The 22,450-nt window shown below is 51.0% G+C and overlaps 2 protein-coding genes across 2 annotated transcripts in view; both read left to right on the top strand.

Moving 5' to 3' along the window:
• Positions 1 to 8,997: 8,997 nt before the first annotated feature.
• Positions 8,998 to 9,977, top strand: LOC110391436 (olfactory receptor 14J1-like). Its single transcript, XM_021383325.1, has one exon. The coding sequence runs from the start codon at positions 9,009 to 9,011 to the stop codon at positions 9,975 to 9,977; it is 969 nt and encodes a 322-aa protein (XP_021239000.1). The 5' UTR covers positions 8,998 to 9,008.
• Positions 9,978 to 13,521: 3,544 nt separating this feature from the next.
• LOC110391440 (olfactory receptor 14C36-like) overlaps positions 13,522 to 22,450 on the top strand; it is a 10,425-nt gene continuing 1,496 nt past the window's right edge. The window contains exon 1 of the mRNA XM_021383328.1: positions 13,522 to 14,190. Coding sequence (XP_021239003.1) covers positions 13,522 to 14,190 — 669 coding nt within the window. The remainder of the gene's footprint in view (positions 14,191 to 22,450) is intronic.

The following is a 22,450-nucleotide window of genomic DNA, read 5'->3' as shown; positions in this document are numbered from 1 at the left end:
CTTTCCATTCATTCTCTGATCATATCCCTGTGGTCTGTAGATTTCCATCCTGGGAGCTCTGCCAGGATGGAAACTCCAGTCTTTTCCCTGTCTGCGCTTACAGACGCCAGCCCAAATTCTCTGCATTCCTATTTGGTTTCCAGAACTCACCCTGTCTACAGGGCAGTATCGAAGTGCATGTTCATTGTTTCAAGTGAAAAAGGGAACCTAAGAGAAGTCCAGTGGGTTTACCGCAAGAAAATATATGTTAATAGAAAGTAGTGAGGCTGAATGCAATTTGCGATTACCTCTTGATGTGATTAGACTTGATAAATCCTTTTCTATTTCTCCCTCTACATCTTTACCATCTCCTAGAAACAGGAAAGAGAAAGCATAGGAGAAAATCCCTCCTTTGTCCTTCCTTGTGGATAGTCCCCTGTGGTGCAGGGACTTCTCTCTGCAGCGCCCTGGGCAGCTCCTCGGGCAGGCTGAGTGCTGAGCCTGGCAGGCGGCAGAGTCCCTGCCCCGGCACACAGCCCCTGGGCCACAGCAGGGACCCTGCTCTGCACCACAGCCCTGGGCACCCGCCTGCACCCCCAGCTGCACAGCCTGCAGCCGTCCTGGGACACGCAGACCTCAGGGCTGTGCTCTGATGCTGCAGCAGGGCAGCCCTCATCTGGAGCAGGACTTTTACCATGATAAAGAAACACAGAGTGTATGCAGCGTGATCTGCAATGGGATGTCCAATATTTAGTCATCCCTCCAGGAAAAGCATCTGCACTGACTGCAGAGAGAGACTTACCGAGCCAAGGGCTGTGAGCAATGCTCCTCCAGTGAGCTCACAGCCTGTTCACACTGTACACATCCTGTAATCTCTCTCTCCTTTCTCTTTTCTCTGGTTCAGTTCAGATGTGCACCATGAGTTGCCTGCGTGTGAGCTCCAGCTCTGAGCCCTTGGTCCTTCCTTCCGTGGGAAGTCAGCTGCTCACACACAGACACTGGGTGATGACCAAAGTGCCTGGGGTGCTCCTGGATGTGTGCTACTGCTTGACAGCTGCAGTGGAAAATCCCTGACATTACCACTTCCTTCCTGAGCATCAGCTGAGGGTCAGAGAGAGGATAGAGGTATTCTTGGCCATCCTTAATGACAACGGACCCTGTGTTCAGGACATCTGAGAGTGTGATTTTTTCCCCTCTCTCCACAGAGCACGCCTTCAGCTGACTAAATGGATGAGCTCACGAAAGAAGAGCCAGGTCTTTCTCTGTTCTCCATCTCCTGCGTATTCTGGAGCTCAAGGCACTGCAAAGCTAATACACATCTTTAACAGACCAAAGCTCAGTTTTGTATGGGCTGTCCTGTGAATGGCATCAGGAGCAGCCCAGTGTCATGCCAGTTCCCTTGGGTGTCCAGCACACTCACATGCAGCTGGCAGAAGCAGCACAGGGCCTTCAGGAAGGCCATGCCCAAGGAGTGTCTGTGCTGCTTGGACAACTCCGAGCCCCACAATGGGTCTCATGCCTGCGTGCCACATTCTGACGGCACAGCAGGACATATGGCATCCAGAAGATGCCTGGAGAGCACAGATGACAGCTTCTTGTGGAAGGAGTGGCATGGAAGAACCCAAGAGGAGAGGTGCTCTGCTGGATCTCATCCTCTCCAGCAAGGAGGGGCCTGTGGGGAATGTGGAGGTGAAAGACACCTGGGCTGCAGTGGCCTTGGGATGGTGGAGCTGAGCAGTCTGAAGGGAGGGCGAGAGAGAAGAACACAGCTTTTTTCTTAAGGAGAGCGCACCTTGGCTTCTTCAAGTGTCTGTGTGGTACAGGACAGAAAGGAAGCATACAGGAAGTGGAACCAAGAAGATGTCCCCTAGCACTAATACAGAGAATTTGTCCTAGTGCACCTGCTGAGATGATTTTAGGAAGGTTAGAGCTCACCCACAATTGAATCTTCCCAGGCATATTTAAGATAATACGGGCTTGTTGAAATACATAGGTGGCAAAAGGAAGGCAAGGGAGAATGTGGACCCAAAGTAGAATGGGGCAGGGTACCTGGCATGAAGGGCATGAAGGGCAAGAAGCCTCCTGTGCTGCATGTGACCATTGAAAACAAGAGCTGAGAAAAACGACAAGAGCTCAGGACCTCAGTGTGAGTCAGCCAGTCCAAAGACTGCGTGATGTCATGGACAATTCTGGGCAGGGAAAATCTGGGGGTCACCAGGTTCTGTGCAGGACACCCACAGATCTTCTTTTCTTTAGAAGCTATAAGTCTGAAAGATGTTAATTAATGTCAATAAAATTGAAACCAAGGATTGAAGACAAAGAGAGAAATCAATGCAAATTTGTTAACACATTACTCAACTTCTTAAATTCTCACCAGTACTGCTTCTTTTGAATTTGTAAGTAATCGTCTTCTAGGGGATTTTTGTCTTTTTATTTTTTCAAAAAGGAGAATGTTTTCCATTACTGTGCTAGACGACATGAATGCCTTCAGGTACAGGGACACACGCAATGGTGCCAAAGCCAGTGCCCTGTGACTAATGCCCAGCATCCACTGCTGCTCCACCCTGCTGCGCATTTGATTTCCCTCATCCTCCAGGTGACACCAACCCTCCTAAATAAATGACCATGGTTAAGGCCATGTTTCCAGCAGGCCATCTGGACACATGCTCTTCACACTGCTCTCCAGGTTTCCCCCATCCCTTGCTCCTTGCTCACTCTGATACCTCCCAATTCTGTGGCTGCTTTATGTGCTTCAGGGAGATTGGATCTTGCTCCATCTCTCCACAGTCTCATGAACTCTTTTGTCACCTCCTGAACTGTGTTTATATCTATCCCTTCCTATCTCTGTCTAACTCATTTCTTGTGCAACTCTTCCTGTGAAAGACAAACCTCATGAGATGCAGCTTGGTCATGGCATGCAGTTGTTCGCTGTGTTTTACTGTTCATTCAATTGTATCAATTCAGTTCAAGTTGAGGAGGGCATTTGTCCATGCAGTGACAGAGCAAAGCTCATTAGGGGCCATCCTGGATCAATATCAGTTGCCAAGTGCTGCTTTAACTTCTTGTTTAGACCAAAACATAAATAAATAGAATTGATAAATCTCTGTTGGACTCTTCATCTTCAAGCTCTCCCCAGATAACTCTCCAGTGAGCTGTACAAGTTCTGAACACTTGAAGAAGATGACAGGAAGGCACAAGGCACATGAGGGCTCTGTAGATTGTAATGGGCCCCAGGGGGCATTTGCTGCTGAGTCCATCTACCTCCATTCCTGAGAGAACATGGCACGAAGTGCTCAAGAAGATTAAGTCAGAAGTAAGAGGGAAGTTTCTTGGAGTACTAATGGGCCCCACTGAGGGCCATTACCAAGACAGCTTCTCCAGGGACTTCTCCAAGCAGATGATTGCAAGCCCTGATTACAAGTAGACAAAGGCGCTGTGCTGGTGAAACTCTTACTCAGAAAACCCTCCTTTGTCTTATGAAGCGGAGAGGCCAAGCCCTGATCCCCAGGCCCTTGGAAGGGAGACCCTGTCCCTCATGCTGGCTCGGGGCTCTTCCTGGGGCAGTGGGATGGAAGCTTGTATGATGTCAAATGAAAGACATGCATTGATGCATCATCACTGCACCACTGCCCACTGTGACAGAGCAGTGAATCTGCTGTCACTGTGCTCCTTCCCCATGTGACAGCACAGGACCTCTGACATCACAGTGCTCCTTCCCAATGTGACAGCACAGTGTCTCCGACTTCATTATGTTCCTGCCCACTGTCACAGAACAATGACTCCAACACTACTGTGCTCATATCAGCTGTGACAACACAGTGGTTCTGATATCACTGAGCTACTCTCCTCTTTACAGCACAGTTCCTCTGTCATCTCTGTGCTCCTGCTCACTGTGACACCACTGTCACTCCAACATCAATGCACTCCTGCCTGCTGTGACAGCACAGTCACCCTGACATCACTGTAATACTGACCACTGCAGCAACTCTGTAATTCTGACATCACTGCTCTCCACACCACCGAGACACCACCGGGACTCTGGTGTCACTGAGCTCCTATCCACTGCAACAGCACAGTGACTCCGACATCACTGTGCTCATACCCACTGTCAGAGAATCCGAGAATATCCTGTGTTGGAAAGGACCCACAAGGATCATTGAGTCCAGCTTCAGTCTCCACACGACCACCCACAAAGCAGACCAGATGACTGAGAGCATGGCCTGAATGCTTCTTGACCTCTAGCAATCTTGGTGCTGGAACCACTTCCCTGGGGGGCCTCTTCCAGTGCCCCCCTTTGGGCACTCTCCGTACTTTGATGTCCTTTATGTTCTGCAGTGCCCAGAAGTGCACCCAGTGCTGCAGGTGAGGCCGCAGCAGTGCAGAGCAGAGCGGGACAATCCCTTCCCTCACGCGGCTGGCAATGCCATGCTCGATACAGCCCAGGGCACGGTTGGCCTTCCTGGCTGCCTGGGCACACTGCTGACTCACGTTCCATTGGCTGCTGACCAGGACCCCCAATCCCTTTCAGTGGGACTGCTCTCCAGTGTCCCATCCCCCTGTCAGAATGCATGTCCAGGGTTGCCCCTACCCAGGTGCAGATTCAGGCACTTGTTCTTGTTACACTTCATGGAGTTGGTGCTTACCCAATTCTCTAACTTGTGCACATCTCTCTGCAAGGGCTCTCCACCCTTGATGGAGTCAACAGCTCCACTCAATTTGCTATTGTCAGCAAACTTGCTCAGAACATCTTCTAGTCCTGCATGCAAGCCATGGATGAAAACATTAAAGAGACATGGCTCTAAAATGAAGCTCTGGAGCTCCTGAAATGGGGAATCTTGCTAGTGACTGTCTACCAGTCTGATGGAACCCCAGTTACATTAACCTGTTAGGTCCAGCTCATTGCCAACTGCTCACACATGTTTCTGTCTAGTCGTTATGCAGGACATTTTGTCCAGGAGGATACTGTAAGAAACAGGATCCAAAGCTCTACTGACATCCAAAAGGATAACATCTGCTGGCTTCCCTTCACCAACTACACGGGTGACCTTGTCACAAAAGGACATAAGTAAAAACAGGACCTTCCCCTCATGAACTTGTGGTGGCTGTGACCAATGACAGAATTGTTTTTCTCTAACTCCCACCATCACTGTATCCATAATTTTACTTAGCAGGCACTGAAGTGAGACTGACAGGTCCGAAATTGCTCAGGTCTTCTCTTCTGCTTTCCTTTAAAACTGCAGCAGCATTTGCCAGCTTCCAGTCAACTGGGAACTGGCATGAACCTACACTTCTTCTGATGCCATTCAAATGAGAGCCCAAACAAAGGTGTCACTGGGGGAAGAATGTAGATGTGACCTATCTTTGTAAGGCCTTGAACTCCACAGTATGCCACAGGTGAAGCAGAGAGGAAGATCGGGCTCTTGTCTTGTGAGCTCATCCATTTGGTCAGCAGAATAGCATTACATGGTCCATGGGGACAGGTGCAAAAGGCACACGGGGTGTGCCTTAAACACAGGGCTGTGGTGGCGTTTAGGATGGCCAAGAACACCTCCCTTCTGGCCCTCAGCTGATACTCAAAGTGGAGGTGTCTATCTCAGAGATTTTCCACCCCTGCTTGCCAGCACTGGCACACAGGTAGGATCTCCGCAGGCACCTTCATCATCACCGACTGTGTGTGTGAGCAGCTGAGTCACAGCTGAATAAAGACCAAGGATTCAGATGAGGGACTCACACTCAGGCACCTCATTGTGCACATCTGATATCAATGAAGAGGACTCCCAACTCCCATGGTTTTGTGAGGAACTGAATCTCAGCCCCAGAGATTCTTTAGGTAGATGAGATGCTTAACACTAAGGTTCAGATGAGATGGCCTGATAGTAACAGGACAAAGGGGAATGGCTTTAGATTAAAAAGGGGAGACTTAGGTTAGGTGGTCGGAAGAAATGTTTTACTCAGAGGCAGTGGAGAAGTTGCCCAGAGAGGTTGTGGATGCCCCATCCCTGGAGGCATTCAAGGCCAGGTTGGATTGGATCCTGGGCAGCCTGATTTGGTGGCAGGGAACCCTGCCCATGGCTGCGGGGTTGGAGCTAGGTGATCTCTGAAGTCCTCTCCAACCTAAGCTATTCTATGATTCTGCAATGTTATGCCCACACTGCCTCAGCAGAATCACTGCCCAGAACTGGGGAAGCCAACCCCTTCCAGTCCTCAACTGAGTGTCTCCTTTTCATATGGGCCATGAGCAGAGGTTTCCAGATTAGCTCTTCTCGTGAGCAAACATGTTCTGATTGGACCAGCTGTGCTCCTGGAATCCAGTAGACATGTGGTGATTAACTGAGCTGACTTCCAAGTACGTTCTGCAGTGATGACCCAGCTGCCTTTCAGGAGCTGTCTGCCCTGGAGCCCCATGGATATCTCCAGGGAGAGCCATGGGGAAGAGAATCGCCCATCCTCTGCTGCTGAGCTGGGCCAGGCTCCTGGGACACTGAGAGCTTATACAAGCGGGCAGCACTGCAGAGAGACAGCTCTGGCCGGGGGCAGCTCCTGTGCACCATGCAGCAGGGCTGGGGACATGGTCTGCGGGTAACCGAGAGAGGAGAGAAGAGAGAGAGCGGTTACAGGCTGTGTGGCATGTAAGCTGGCTGTGAACACACTGGAGGAGCATTGCTCTCAGCCCTTGACTTGGTAAGTCTCTCTCTGCAGTCAGTGCAGCTGCTTTTCCTGGAGGAATCACTGAAGCTGGGACATCACATAGCAGATTAGGTTACAGACGCTCGTTGTTTGTCTTTTTTTAAATCATGGTAAATGATATGCTCCAGATGAGGGCTTCCCTTGCTGCAGCATCAGAGCGCAGCCCTGAGGGCTGCGTGTCCCAGGATGGCTGCAGGCTGTGCAGCTGGGGGTGCAGGCGGGTGCCCAGGGCTGTGGTGCAGAGCAGGGTCCCTGCTGTGGCCCAGGGGCTGTGTGCCGGAGCAGGGATTCTGCCACATGCCAGGCTCAGCACTCAGCCTGCCCGAGGAGCTGTCCAGGGCGCTGTGGGGAGATGTGTGGGGGGAAGGAGCCCCTGGCAGGGCAGGGGCCTCCTGCTGCCGCAGGTGCTGCCTGGGGCAGGGGCCCTGGGCACTTGCATGGAGACTTTGCATGTTTCCATCTTTCAGATAAGGACCTTGCAGAGTCTGTGCTTTTAGTTTCCTCCTAATCGAAAGTGCAGATGTGTTTGAATTAATCACTCAGACTCCTGGATCATTGTCCTGGGAGATAATCAAACCTGCCTGGAACATTATAAATTCTGCATATGGACCCATCTGCCTACAGACAACACCAGAATCGTTTTTGTTGTCCACATCAGGGTGTGTCTGACCTGCTGTTTGGTACCTGCAGACGAGATGCTCCTGAACACTGCCTTGCTGCCAGCAGGGGTCTGCAGGACACAGCTGAGCACACAGGGGCTGTGATGGGCTCTATGGGTGATAACAGGAAGGAGATGTGGAAAACAGCTACTGCAAGGGACAGCTCCAGGCTGCAGATCCAGAGGCACAGACAGACAGGGATCTTTTCACAGAAAGGCTCTGCAGGGTGCGTTTGGGCTGCCCCGCATCTGTCCATCCACAGCAGATGCCTTCCTGAAAGAAAGCCTCCTCTCCTTCCCTCCCACCCACCACAGCCTCTCCCTCCAAGGCCCTGGGGCCATGCTGTGAGCAGCTGCTCTGCAGCCACAGCTCCAGCTCCGCACAGCAGAGGTTCATCTCTCCTGACATGGGCTCCTTTTGCTCTGAGATCCAAGAGGCTGCGAGTTACAGCCCTGGGACTGTGCTGCCTGGGAGGTGGGTGAGCAGCTGGGGAAGGAGAAGGCTTCCTGGAATGCCTCTGGCAACAGCAGTGCAGATGGGGATGTTAAGCTCCAGTTCTGCCACTCTTCTTGTCCTAGGGGATGTTTTCTTGGGACCATGTTGCCCACGTCTCTGTTGCACTTCTCAAGCTGTGTGCAGTGCAGTTGTTTCAGATTGAGGAAAGATCTCCCTCCCCAGGAGACATCAGCTCGAGGCTACCACTGTGGGGGTTCTCTGGAAAGCTGCTACAAGCCCCAAGATGGGCACAGCTCCTTTGTGCCCTTCCTCCCATCTGAGAGCCTTTGCTCCAGCCCCGTGAATCTGAAGCCTCCCCATGTCCCTTTCCTCCTTCTCCCCAGAGCTGGGCTGAGACAGAGAGCAGTTGGACACCGGCCCTCTGCACAGCCCGGGCTCTTCTCCAGAGCAACGTGTGGGTGCAGCCATCCTGCAGCACGGTGCAGCACGGGGCAGTTAGGAACAAGCCTGATGGACACAGCAGCCCTCCAGATCATTCTCCATGCTGTAGTGAGGCACTGTGCCTCTGAGCAATGACTCGTGTTTATACCGAGAACAAAAGAGAATCTGAAGGTTTTCTATCATTTCCCAAATGCTGTGAGGGAACCTAACTCAGCAAAAGATGCTCAAGTGGATCCTTTTGCAGTATATTGTCACTTGGAGAGCAGGGTGCAAAGGTATCTTGCATTCTACCAAACTATTTGCACTCCATGATACATAGAGTATCTAATGCAATAGTTATATACTGAAAATTTAATTGAATACAGACTCTACACTACCACAACAAATCTCTATACAGAAGATTTGGTCAGTCCTGCCTTCATGAGCTTCTTTCTCTCCCTTCTCAAGCCTGGGAGCATGAGGTCTCTGATTCTGATATTACGGATGCATCTCTGAAGAAGGGCAGTGTAGGGTGAGATGAATCCCTCCTTCATTCATCACAAAGACAGATGGTCAGTCTGCCAGTTTCACCTCTCTGACAAGCAGGGAATATCCCCACAGAGCTGCTGGACAGAATGTGACTCATTCAGTGAGGGATCCAACTTCAGAAAAAGTCCCCCATCAAACAGAGGAGAGACTGCTGGAAACCTGCATGTGTGCACAGGTTTAAAGCAGAACTACTGACTCTTCTGAAGGCTTTCCTAACATACCTTTGTCTTATTCCCCTAGGCAGGACCAAATGCTCAAATGCAGCAGATGCTCAACAGCAGCTCCATCAGCGACTTCCTCCTCCTGGCATTCACAGACACACGGCAGCTGCAGCTCCTGCTCTTCTGCCTCTTCCTGGCCATCTACCTGGCTGCCCTCCTGGGCAACGGCCTCATCAGCACGGCCGTAGCCTGCGACCACCGCCTGCACACCCCCATGCACTTCTTCCTCCTCAACCTCGCCCTCCTGGACCTGGGCTGCATCTCCACAACTCTCCCCAAAGCCATGGCCAATGCCCTCTGTGACACCACCACCATCTCCTACTCTGGATGTGCTGCCCAAACCTTTCTGTTTGTCTTTCTCATGTCAGCAGAATATTCCATTCTCACAGTCATGTCCTATGACCGCTACGTTGCCATCTGCAAGCCCCTGCACTATGGGACCCTGGTGGGCAGCAGAGCTTGTGCCACCATGGCAGCAGCTGCCTGGGGCGCTGGGGTTCTCAATGCTCTGCTGCACACTGCCAATACATTTTCACTGCCACTGTGCTATGGAAATGCTGTGGATCAGTTCTTCTGTGAAATCCCCCAAATCCTCAAGCTCTCCTGCTCAAAATCTTATCTCAGGGAAGTTGGGCTTATTGTGGTTAGTGCCCTTCTGGAATTTGGATGCTTTGTTTTCATTGTTGTGTCCTACGTGCAGATCTTCAGGGCTGTGCTGAGGATGCCCTCTGAGCAGGGACGCCACAAAGCCTTCTCCACGTGCCTCCCTCACCTGGCCGTGGTCTCCCTCTTTGTCAGCACTGGCTTTTTTGCCAACCTAAGGCCCCCCTCTCTTTCCTCCCAATCCCTCAACCGCATGGTGTCATTTCTGTACTCGGCAGTGCCTCCAGCAGTGAATCCTCTCATCTACAGCATGAGGAACACGGAGCTCAGAGACGCCGTGAGGAAAATGATGTCATGGACAGATTTCACCAGGGATAAAATTCTCATCTGTCTCCACAAATGACAGAATTTCCCAGAATTTTATGTTGTTATATATTTGTTTATAGTGTTCATTGATTTATATTAATAGATGCATTTTTCTTTACTGTTCACCTGTGTGTGTTTTTAATTATCATTAGTAGTTATCATGTTCCTAAACATGTGTTTGGATTCCTTCCACTTCTACTGTGGCATCACCCTGCTCTCTTTCTCCTAGAGCCCTGATGAATTCTGGGTCAGTGCTGACTCTCTCACAGACTGCGTTACCTTTCTGTATCTGCAGGACAATGAGATGCCAGCAGGCACGGGCAGTGGGGATTCAGCAGGCACAGGGATGGAAGGCTGGAGAAGGATTCCTCAGGCATACCTGGGCACACCTAGTGCCTTTGGAAATGCTCCGTTGTCATTCCAAGCATTTTACACACCCACAGACTCCCAGGGAGAGGATTTAGCAGCACTCATCCCTGTCTGTCTGGGTCTGCTGCCCACCCTGACCAGCATGGCCAGCGCAGAGACACCCATCAATGGCTGAACAGATCAGAGAAGGGAGGGGACTGATGGGAGTTGATGTGGTCATGAAATTTCCCTGCAAAGTCAAGCATGAGCAGGAGCCCTAGGACCTTGCTGCTGTTGCTCAGTCCCTGTCCCAGATAGTCTCCCACCCCTCATGCTGGACATTAGCCTAAGGACAACCCATGTACAAGCAGTGTGTGCTGTGAGGCAGATGGAGCACCAGGATCTGGTTCGGACCATGGGCAGAATGAGCACCATGGTACCACACGTGCGTGATCATCTCAGACAGGAGAGAAATGACAGACTTAACAATATCCCTATCTCTATCCCTTACCCTATTCCTAACCCTGACCCTAACACAAAGCCTTACCCTAACCCTAGCCCTAACCCAAACCCTAACCCAAACCCTAACTCAAACCCTAACCCTAAACCTAAACCTAAACCTAAACCTAACCCTAACCTAACCCTAACCCTAATCCTCACGCTAACCTTAAACCTACCCCTAAACCTAACCCTAAATCTAACGCTAACCCTAACCCTACCCCTAAACCTAACCCTAACCCTATTGTTATCCCTTATCCTAACCCTAACCCTAGGTAACACTGTGAGTTTCTTAGGCACAACTGATCTCATAGTAACTTATCCACCCCTCACCCTCCTTGTTGCCTAGAACCTGGCCAGAGAATAGTAAGCTTTTAAATTGAAATTTATTAACGAGTATTTCTACCAGTGCTTCAAATGCAGAAATCTTTGTGCTGTCACTTTGCCTGTCTCTGCAGGCATTCTCCTGGTCAGCTGACAAAGTCTAACTTAGGTGCGTGGCAAGTGAGGTGGATGGAGAGGGACCCAAGCACAAGTCTCAGTGGGTTGTGACTACAGCACAATGTCCAGCTGGAGCACCTCAGTGAGCATGACAGGGAATGATAGTGGGTCCTTTTCTCTTTAACCTCTTCATTAACTCCCTGGGCAATGGGGTACAGTGCACCCTCAGCAAGTTGCCAAGGACAAAAAAGTGGGAGAAGCGTGTTCTGCCGTCCAGGAAGACCTGAACAGGGTGGAGAAACCTCAGGAAGTAACACAAAGAGAAATGTAAGTCCAGGCCATAGTGAGCAGTAATCCCCTGCACCAAGAGCTTGGGGTCGTACTGAGGAAGTGAGAAGGACCGTGGGGTCCTGCTGGGCAGCAAGCAGAGCAGGAGCAGCTGGTGTCAAGGATGGCCAACAGCCTCCTGGGCTGTGTTACGAAGAGCACTGCCAGCAGCTGCAAGCACTGCTCAGTGCCCTGTGCTCTGTGCTGGTAACACCAGTTCTGCAGTCATGCCAGAGGTCACACCTATTTTGTACATGCTGAGCTAAGGCAAAAGAATCCCAGCTCCTGTGGGTGCGTGGGGTGTGCATTAGGAGCTGAAACCCCTCCAGCCTCAGGGCTTTCATCAGGGCAGAGATGCCTCCACTGAGCGAGCAGAATCCCTGTCCTGCATGGGGGAAACGATCCCTGCCTGTCAGTGGCCCGGTGTCCTGTCTGACTGCGGGACAGGGAGACAGGTTTTCAGAGGGGAACATTGTCGCCTCCTGTATACCAGCAGCACATGATGATAGGCCAATTTCTGCTGCAAAAATCAGCCTGTGCAGTGTTGGATGGGACCAGTCAGTGATTCCTTCAGCCTGCTCCAACAGGCATTCCCCAGGAAGGACCCTGCTGCCTTTTGGGAGCTGTGAGGTCCTGCAGCCCCAGGGACATCTGCAGGAGCTGGTGGGGAGGGGGGCAGAGAAAGGGTGGCCTTGGGCTGGGCCTTTGCTGCTGAGCTGGGCTGGGCTTCTGGGACTCAGGGAGCTCGGATATGCTGCTGGTACAGGAGCAGCTCCTCTGCACAGAGCAGGAGGACTGGGGGCACTGCCTGCAGCTGACACAGAGAGAGAAAACAAGGCAAAGGGATATGACACACTACGCTGAATGGAAACAGGCTGAGTACACTGGAGGAGCAACACTCACAGACCTTACCACAGTAAGACTTCGGGTGCAGGGCAGAATGTACGGGAATATCCCAGAGAGTTCAGCTGGAGAAGCAGACCAGGCTGGAGGCACTAGCTGCTTCTTACTTGTGGAGCAGGACCTGCTCCAGCTGAGGGCTTCCCTGCTACAGCATCAGAGCACAGCCCTGAGGGCTGTGTGTCCCAGGACGGCTGCAGGCTGTGCAGCCAGGGGTGCAGCTGGGTGCCCAGGGCTGTGGTGCAGAGCAGTGTCCCTGCTGTGGCCCAGGGGCCGTGTGCTGGGTCAGGGACTCTGCCACCTGCCAGGCTCAGCACTCAGCCTGCCCAGGGAGCTGCCCAGGGCGCTGCGGGGAGACATGTTGGGGGAAGGGGCCCTCCAGCAGGGCAGGGACCTTCTGCAGCCAGTGGCACTACCTGGGGCAGGGCGTCACAGCTACAGTGCATCCCAGAATGTTTCCAAGGGCACTTGGAAAGAAGAGAGACAAGGCACAGATTTTCCCTTTCCTGTTCCTAGGGAAGGGGAAGGGGTTGGAGGCAGAAATCTGAAAGGAGCTGTGAAATATGAACACACCTCTGAGAATCCCGAATTGTACCTTTCTCCATCTACTGTTATGTGAGCAATCTCCTAATGGGCTTTCAGCTTCTTCTCTTCCGAAGGACAGCACCAGCTGAAACTATCGTCATTTTCTGCAGACGTGAACATGCACTTATCCTGCACCAGGCAGCATTCTCTAAGACAAATTAAAGTGCACAGAGGTGGGGAGGAGGGCTCTGAGTGCAGACAGGGTAAAGATATGAGACATGGTAACAGCTCCTAAGAGGAAAATACCCAGGAAGCTGGGATGTGATTAGGAAATGAGAGGAAAGAAAGAGCTCCTTAAGCTTCTACTTCTGCTGGAATAATGAAACCTCGTGAAATAAAACTCAAGTTAAGGAGCTAAAAGAACATTTTCCTAAGAGAAGGAAAAGGTTTTATAGTGTAGCAGGAGGAGTGTCTCTGAGAATGGTCTTGACTTGTCATTATCTTCCGCACTCTGAACAGGACTCCATGCCCAGGAACAGCAGATGCCCAACAGCAGCTCCATCAGCGACTTCCTCCTCCTGGCGTTCACAGACACGCGGAAGCTGCAGCTCCTGTTCTTCTGCCTCTTCCTGGCCATCTACCTGGCTGCCCTCCTGGGCAACGGCCTCATCAGCACAGCCGTAGCCTGCGACCACCGCCTGCACACCCCCATGCACTTCTTCCTCCTCAACCTCGCCCTCCTCGACCTGGGCTGCATCTCCACCACTCTCCCCAAAGCCATGGCCAATGCCCTCTGGTGCACCAGCACCATCTCCTTCTCAGGATGTGCTGCACAGGTCTTCTTTTTATTATTTTTATTTTCTGCAGAGATTTTTCTTCTCGCCATCATGTCCTATGACTGCTATGTTGCCATCTGCAAGCCCCTGCACTACGGGACCCTGGTGGGCAGCAGAGCTTGTGCCACCATGGCAGCAGCTGCCTGGGGCACTGGGATTCTCTATGCTGTGCTGCACACTGCCAGTACATTTTCACAGCCACTGTGCCACGGCAATGCTGTGGACCAGTTCCTCTGTAAATTGGCCCAGATCCTCAAGCTCTCCTGCTCAGAATCAGACTACTTCAGGGAAGCTGGAATTATTTATTTTAGCATTTGTTTAGCCCTTGGGTGCTTTGTTTTCATTGTGCTGTCCTATGTGCAGATCTTCAGGGCTGTGCTGATGATGCCCTCTGGACAGGGACGGCACAAGGCTTTCTCCACGTGCCTCCCTCACATATCTGTGGTCTCTCTGTTTGTCATCACTCTTATGTTTGTCTACCTGAAGCCGCCCTCCATCTCCTCCCCATCCCTGAAGCTGGTGGTGTCGTTTCTGTACTCGGTGGTGCCTCCAGCAGTGAACCCCTTCATCTACAGCACAAGGAACCAGGAGCTGAAGGATGCCCTGAGAAAACTTAGGAATATCCCCAGCTAAATCACAAAATATCAGGACAATTTTGTGTTAAGATTCGTGTTTGCTATTTCCAAAAAATTTGATTTTGTTTTAAATATAGGTATTCTTAGCCTCCTCCTTGTTAATTATGCATTTTGACCCAGTCATCTCATGGGCCTAGAGTACCAGGTTTCCCATGCAGAGAAACACAATAAAGAGGCCAGCCAAAATTCATTTCTCTCAGCTCATTTTCTTCCCTTCTCCTTTGGAGATTGTTAACAGTTTACGGGCGTTTGGCCTGGTTCTGTGACGAAGGGGACGGGGGACCCACGGGCCCATGCCCCGGGAAAAGGGGAAAAGGGAAAAAGGGTAAAGAGATGGTCCTGAGAGCAAAGAACAGCGGCAACAATCTGAGGAGAAACAAACTAATTTACTAAATAAAATATCGGAATGCAAAACAATACACTATAATACAATATAATTACAATTTAAGCTGATAAATCCAATACAGAGAGAGAGAATGTCCCAAAATCAAGGTAGGCCTTACTCTACTACCGACGATAAGACGGCTGGGGAGCGAGGTGCTGCCAAGACGAGAGACGGCGGGTAAAGGGACGAGGTCTCATGATCCGCAAGTTTTATACTGCGAGCTTTTATCTTTTCCCTCCGGCTGGAAAATGGTAACAGAGGAGCAAAGTGCCGTGGGGAATGTAGTAGTCCTTCTCTTCTGAGAACCAAGTATATTCACTACATGATGTTATGATGTGGAGTACCAATAACCGAAAATCATAAAACCATGACAGAGATGGAGGTGAAACTGCCTTATGAAGGAGCGTTTCAGGGGCCAAGAGCCCAGCTGCCAAATGGAGCGGCAGCCCAGGTGTCCTTCGGGGCTGCCCCTCACTGTTCAGTGGGCTTCTGCTCTCTGCTGTCTTCGAGTCAGGGCTGCTGCTTTCCTGGGCCATGGTGATGTGTGTGGCATCTTGAGTGCTGCTCTCTTTCCACTTCCATGCTTTCCTTTTGTACCTCTACACTTGTGGTAGCTCTTGGGTCTCATGTGATTTCGCAGCAGTCCTGTCGTATCTACAGTGGCATCTGTGAGGCAGCAGGCAGAAGCAGGCAATGTGCACCAGTGTGTCGGAGCTGGCCACATTAGCTAGCACCACCGTAACACAAGGGGATGCTCAGGGCAGGGACAGAATCCTGGAGGTGTCTTCCAAAGCTGATGTCAGCAGTGCAGCCAGGGAGTTGCTCTCTGCTCTTTTACTTCCTGGAGTTCTCCACAGACTGAAGGACACAGGCTTGAGAGTCCCAGGCTGATCTGTAAGTGATCAAGTGCTGGACCAAGCGCTTCCTTCTTGGTGGCACTTATTACAACATTATAAAATCATAGAATGTCTTGAGTTGAAAGGGACCTTAGTGATTCCTTCCTACCTACCTGCCATGGAAAGGGTTACCACCCACCGGATCAGGTTGCCCAGGGCCGAAACCAGCCTGGCCTTGAGCATCTCCAGGTTGCCCACTTTCTGTTCTTTCTGCCTTCCCACTCTCTGAGGAAAGAATTTCCTCCTCCTCTATAATCCAAATGTCTCATCTCATAGTTCAAAAGGTTTCCCCATGTTCTATCATACTCTTCCTAAGCAAGAAGTCAGTCTTCCTCCTGTTTAGACGCTCCCTTTAAGTATTGAAAAGCTGCAAGGAGGCATCTCTAGAGCTTTCTCCACACTGAATAAGTTCAGCTCCCTCAACCTTTCCTCACAGGAGAGGAGTTCCAGCCCTCTGGTGGCCCTCCTCTGGACCCACTTCAGCACTTCCCCATCCTTCTTGTGTTGGAGACCACAGACCGGGATGCAGTACTCCACCTGCGGCATTCCAAGGGCAGAAGAGAGGGAGACAAGCCCCTCCCTCCCCCTGCTGGCCACTTCTGTTTGATGCAGCCCAGAAGACAGTTGGCTTTCCGGGCTGCAGGAGCACGCTGCTGGCTCATGTCCAGCTTGTCATCCACCAGGACCCACAAGGCCTTCTCTGCAGGTCTGCTCTCAGGCAGATCTTCTCCCACTCTGTACAAATATCCAGGATTGCCCTGACCCAAGTGCAATGCCTTGTGCTTGGCCTCATTGAATCTTACTAGGTTCATGTGGGCCCACTTCTCCCATCTGTCCAGGTCCCTCTGAATGGTGCACCTTCCTTCTGCAGTGTCAGTTGCACCCCTCAGTTTGGTGTAATCATCAAACTTGCTGAAGGTACGCTTGATCCCACTGTCTATGTCATTCATAAAGATGCTGAAGATCACCAGTCCCAAGACGGACCTCTGGGAGACACCATTTGTCACAGGCCTCCATCTGAACACTGAGCCGTAGACTTGACTTGAATTTCCAGGAGTGGATCTACACATTTTTGATTCTGTGCAAGGAAGGAAACTCTCTGGGCAGCCGGTTCCAGTGACCAGCAGCCCACAGTAAAGAAATGCTTCCCTGGACTTGGATGAAATGTTATGTGTTTCATCTGGAGCCATTTCCCCCTTGTTCTTTTGCTGGGTATCAGTGAGAAGAGCCTGGCTTCCACTTCTTCAGGCCTCCCATCAGGTGTTTCTATACATTGTCAATGTACTTCTCCTTGGAGCCTTCTCATCTCCGGGCTGGACAGTCCCTGCTCCCATAGCCTCACCTCCTACGAAGGTGAACCAACTCCACTTTGAAGCTCTCTGCTGGTCTTGCTTCACTAAGCCAATGACCTGCATGTACTGGTGACCCAGTGATGTTACCACTGCTGAAGAGAGAAGAATCATCCCCTCCCTTGATCTGTTGGCTATGCTAGTCGTGGTGCTGCCCAGCAGGCTGTCTGCCTCCTTTGCAGAAAGAGCACGTTACTAGCTCATGGTGAGCTTGTTGCCCACAAGGAGCCCAAGTTCCTTCTGACAAAGCTGTTGGGAAGCTCTCACTTAATCAGTGCCCCTCCTGCACTGATGCAGGGGGTTAGTACTCCCTGTGTACCAAGTCTCATGTTCCTAGAAACTAAAGCCCTGTTGCTGATAGCAGCTGCACAAACAATTGTTGACACCCAGGATCAGTCCAGTCCCCAAGCCACTCCTCCTTACCAGCAGGACTGAGGAGAATATGAATATGGTCACTATGCCCTTGACGTTTGCCACCAGAAACACATAGTCATGCTCAAAACTTTCTCAGTTTGCCTGTACCATAGAATCATAGCAAGGCTTGGGTTGGTAGGGACCCCAAGGATCATTCGGTTTCAACCCCCCTGCCACAGGCATGGTTGCCAGCCGCTAGATCAAGTACTGGATCAGGTTGCCCAGGGCCCTATCCATCCTGGCCTCAAACAAACGCCCCCAGGGACAGGCCATCCACACCCTCTCTGGGAAACATGTTCCTGCACCTCACCACTCTCTCAGTAAAAAACTTCCCCCTGACATCTAATCTAAATCTCCCCTCCTTTAGTTTAAAACCATTCCTCCTTGTCCTGTCACTATCTACCTGTGTAAAAAGTTGATTTCCCTCATGTTATTAACTCCCTTTAAATACTGGAGGGCCGCAGTGAGGTCTCCCTGCAGCCTTCTCTTCTCCAGGCTGAACAAGCCCAGTTCCTTCAGCCTGTCTGCATAGGACACGTGCTCCAGCCCTTGGATCTTCTTTGTGGCCCTCCTCTGGACCCTCTCCACAATCTCCACATCTTTCCTGTGTTGGGGGCCCCAAACTTGGACACAGTACTCTAGCTGAGGCCTCATGAGGGCAGAATAGAGGGAGACAATCACCTCCCTCGCCATGCTGGCCACCCCTCTTCGGATGGAACCCAGGGTAGCACTGACCTGAGGTGCAAACGCACACTGCTGGCTCATGTTAGGTTTTTCATCAACCAGGACACTTAAGTCCTTCTCAGCACAGCTACTTGTCAAGGAGTTCTTCTCCCCAGTTGTACATATACCTGGGATTACCTCGACCCAAGTGCAAAATCATGCACATTGCTCTGTTGAACTTCACTAGGTTCACAAGGGCCTACCTTTTCTGTTTATCAGGGTCTCTCTGGATGGCATCCCTTCCTTCTGCAGTATCAGCTACACCACTCAGCTTGCAGTCCTCAGCAAACTTGCTGAGGGTACACTCAATGCCATCATCTCTGTCACTGAGAACGATGTGAAAGGGCATATGTTCCACAATGTACCTCTGGGGGACAACGCTTTTTACTAGCCTCTACCTGGCCATGCAGCCATTGACCACAGCCCTCTGAGTGTAACCTTCCAACCAATTCCTTATCCACTGAATAGTCCACCCTTCAAATCCACATCTCTCCAATATGGAGATAAGGATGTGGTGGGGGGCCATGTCAAAGGCCGTGCAGAAGTCCAGGTAGATGACAACGGTTGCCTTCCCTTTGTTCACCAATGTCATTCAGAGGTACCCAAGTGAACAAAGAGCAAGGGATGGGGGAAACCTGGAGAGCAGTGTGAAGAGCATGTGTCCAGATGGCCAGCTGAAAACATGCCCTTAACCATGGTCATTGATTTAGGAGACATGGAGACACCTGGAGGATGAGGGAAATGCACAGCAGGGCAGAGCAGCAGTGGATGCTGGGCATTAGTCACAGGGCACTGGCTTTGGCAGCACTGTGTGTGTCCCTGTACCTGAAGGCATTCGTGTCCTCAAGATGCAGTTCTGGAAAACATTCTCCTTTTTGAAAAAATAAAAAGACGCAAAATCCCCTCAAAGTCTAGTATTTTCAGACTTAAAAGAAAGAGGACTCGTGAGAATACTAAAAGTTGAGGTGTTTTTACATATTTTCACTGATTTCTCTCTTTGCTTTCAATCCTTTTTTCAATTTTATTGACATTAATTAACATCTTTCAGACTTACAGCTTCAAAAAGAAAAGAAGATCTGTTTGTGTCCTGGTCAGAGCCTGGGGCCTCCCAGATTGTCCCTGCCCAGAACTGTCCATGACATCTCTCAGTCTTTGCTCTGACTGACTCACACTGAGGTCCTGAGCACTTCGTGTTTTTCTCAGCTCTCGTTTTTAATGGTCACATGCAGCACAGGAGGCTTCATGCCCTTCATGTCCTTCATGCCAGGTACCCTGCACCATTCTACTTTGGGTCCACATTCTCCCTTGCCTTCCTTCTGTCACCTACTTATTTCAACAAGCCCATATTGTCTTAAATATGCCTGGAAAGATTCAATTGTGGGTGAGCTCTAACCTTCCTAAAATCATCTCAGCAGGTGCACTAGGACAAATTCTCTGTATTAGTGCTAGGGGACATCTTCTTGGTTCCACTTCCTGTATGCTTCCTTTCTGTCCTGTACCACACAGACACTTGAAGAAGCCAAGGTGCACTCTCCTTAAGAAAAAAGCTGTGTTCTTCTCTCTTGCCCTCCCTTCAGACTGCTCAGCTCCACCATCCCATGGCCACTGCAGCCCACGCTGTCTTTCACCTCCACATTCCCCACAGGCCCCTCCTTGCTGGAGAGGATGAGATCCAGCAGAGCACCTCTCCTCTTGGGTTCTTCCATGCCACTCCTTCCACAAGAAGCTGTCATCTGTGCTCTCCAGGCATCTTCTGGATGCCATATGTCCTGCTGTGCCGTCCCTGCACTCCCTACTGGAGTGAAAAGGCCCCCACAGGAGACAAGGGCCTGACAACATCAGGCTTGCATGTGTCTGTAGAGGGCGCCTTCCACTTCTTCTTCCTGCTCAGGAAGCCAGGAACAGACACTGCTGGTCTCCTCTGTTCCCCATTTCCATTAGCTCTTACCTGGCTCCTGTGCCATCCCCAGGAAGAGCTCAATGCACTCTCACAGAACACAGTCGCCCTTCCTTGTCTCCACACCAATCCATCACAAATAGTCAGTATCCCCCTTGAGCTGCAGTCCAGTTGTGGAAGCCATTGAACTCTGTCCCTGTGGTCCAAACAAGAGCTCAGGCATGCGACTGTGCAAAGATTTCTAGCTCGCACACAAAAAAAACCCAAACATCCTAGTTGGGAAGCATCATTAGATTTATCCTGGCTGGATAGTGCAGTCATGGCATTTGTGTTCAGAAGGCCCACTGTGGGGCTCGGACTTGTCCAAGCAGCACAGACACTCCTTGGGCATGGCCTTCCTGAAGGCCCTGTGCTGCTTCTGCCAGCTGCATGTGAGTGTGCTGGACACCCAAGGGAACTGGCATGACACTGGGCTGCTCCTGATGCCATTCACATGACAGCCCATACAAAACTGAGCTTTGGTCTGTTAAAGAAATGTGCTGGCTTTGTATTACCTCGAGCTCCAGAATATGCAGCAGATGGAGAACGGAGAAAGACCTGGCTCTTCTTTTGTGAGCTCATCCATTTACTCAGCTGAATAACCTTGCATGCTCCATGGAGAGAGCTGAAAAAGGCACACTCTCAGGTGCCCTAAACACAGGGTCTCTTGTCATTAAGGATGGCCAATAATTCCTCTATCCTCTCTCTCACCCTCAGCTGATGCTCAGGAAGGAGGTGGTAATGTCAGGGATTTTCCACTGCAGTTGACAAGCAGTAGCACACATCCAGGAGCACCCCAGGCACCTGGGTCATCTCCCAGTGTCTGTGTGTGAGCAGCTGACTTCCCACTGAAGGAAGGACCAAGGACTCAGAGCTGGAGCTCACATGCAGGCAACTCATGGTGCACATCTGAACTGAACCAGAGCAATCCCAGCTCCTGTTTTTCCGTGGAGAGCGGGATCCAATTTTAGCCGCAGGGTTTGCATCTGGGGATGAGATGCCTGCACTGCCTCAGCAGGATCACTGCCCTGCACAGGGGAGAAGTCAGCCCCTCCCTGTCCTTGTCTGTGTGTCCTTCTTGTGACAGCAAACACTCTCTGGTAGGACTAACCATGTTTCTGGAATTAGTCACTGTCCACTGGACATTTGGCAGTTAATTCAGCAGATTTCAAAGAACAATCATGATGCTGTTGTCTTTCAGGAGCTGTTGGTCATGGAGAGCCAGGGAATTCTGAGAGGAGATGAGTGGGGAGGAAAAAATGGCATCCTCTGCTGCTGAGCTGGGCCAGGCTCCTGGGACACAGGGAGCTCATACAAGCGGGCAGTGCTGGAGAGAGACAGCTCTGCCCAGGAGCAGCTCTCCTGCACAGCACAGTAGGGCTAGAGGCATGGACTGCATAGGACATGAGGATAAAAGAGAAAGGAGAGAGAGATTACAGGATGTGTACAGTGTGAACAGGCTGTGAGCTCACTGGAGGAGCATTGCTCACAGCCCTTGGCTCAGTAACTCTCTGCAGTCAGTGCAGATGCTTTTCCTGGAGGGATCACTTAATATGGGACATCCCATTGCAGATCACGCTGCATACACTCTGTGTTTCTTTATCATGGTAGAAGTCCAGCTCCAGATGAGGGCTTCCCTGCTGCAGCATCAGAGCACAGCCCTGAGGGCTGCGTGTCCCAGGACGGCTGCAGGCTGTGCAGCCGGGGGTGCAGGCGGGTGCCCAGGGCTGTGGTGCAGAGCAGGGTCCCTGCTGTGGCCCAGGGGCTGTGTGCCGGGGCAGGGACTCTGCCTGCTACCAGGCTCAGCACTCAGCCTTCCCGGGGAGCTGCCCAGGGCGCTGCAGAGAGAAGTCCATGCACCACAGGGGACTATCCACAAGGAAGGACAAAGGAGGAATTTTCTGCTGTGTTTTCTTGTTCCTGTTTCTAGGAGATGGTAAAGATGTAGAGGAAGAAATAGAAAAGGATTTATCAAGTCTAATCACATCAAGAGGGAATCCTAAATTGCATTCAGCCTCTCTACTTTCTATTAACATATATTTTCTTGCTGTAAACCCACTGGACTTCTCTTAGGTTCCCTTTTTCACTTGAAACAATGAACATGCACTTAGATAGTGCCCTGCAAACAGGGTGGGTTCTGGACAGCAAATAGGAATGCAGAGAATTTGGGCTGGTGTCTGTAAGTGCAGACAGGGAAAAGACTGGAAAAGAGCTCCCAGGATGGAAATCTGCCGACCACAGAGATATGATCAGGGAATGAATGGAAAGTAAGAGAAACCTGTTTTTTTTTTTTTTTT

Source organism: Numida meleagris, unplaced genomic scaffold (assembly GCF_002078875.1).
Source record: "Numida meleagris isolate 19003 breed g44 Domestic line unplaced genomic scaffold, NumMel1.0 unplaced_Scaffold364, whole genome shotgun sequence".
NCBI classification, from domain to species: Eukaryota; Metazoa; Chordata; class Aves; order Galliformes; family Numididae; genus Numida; species Numida meleagris.
The sequence above is the reverse complement of the archived record's forward strand: the minus strand, read 5'-3'. Positions and strand labels throughout refer to the sequence as shown.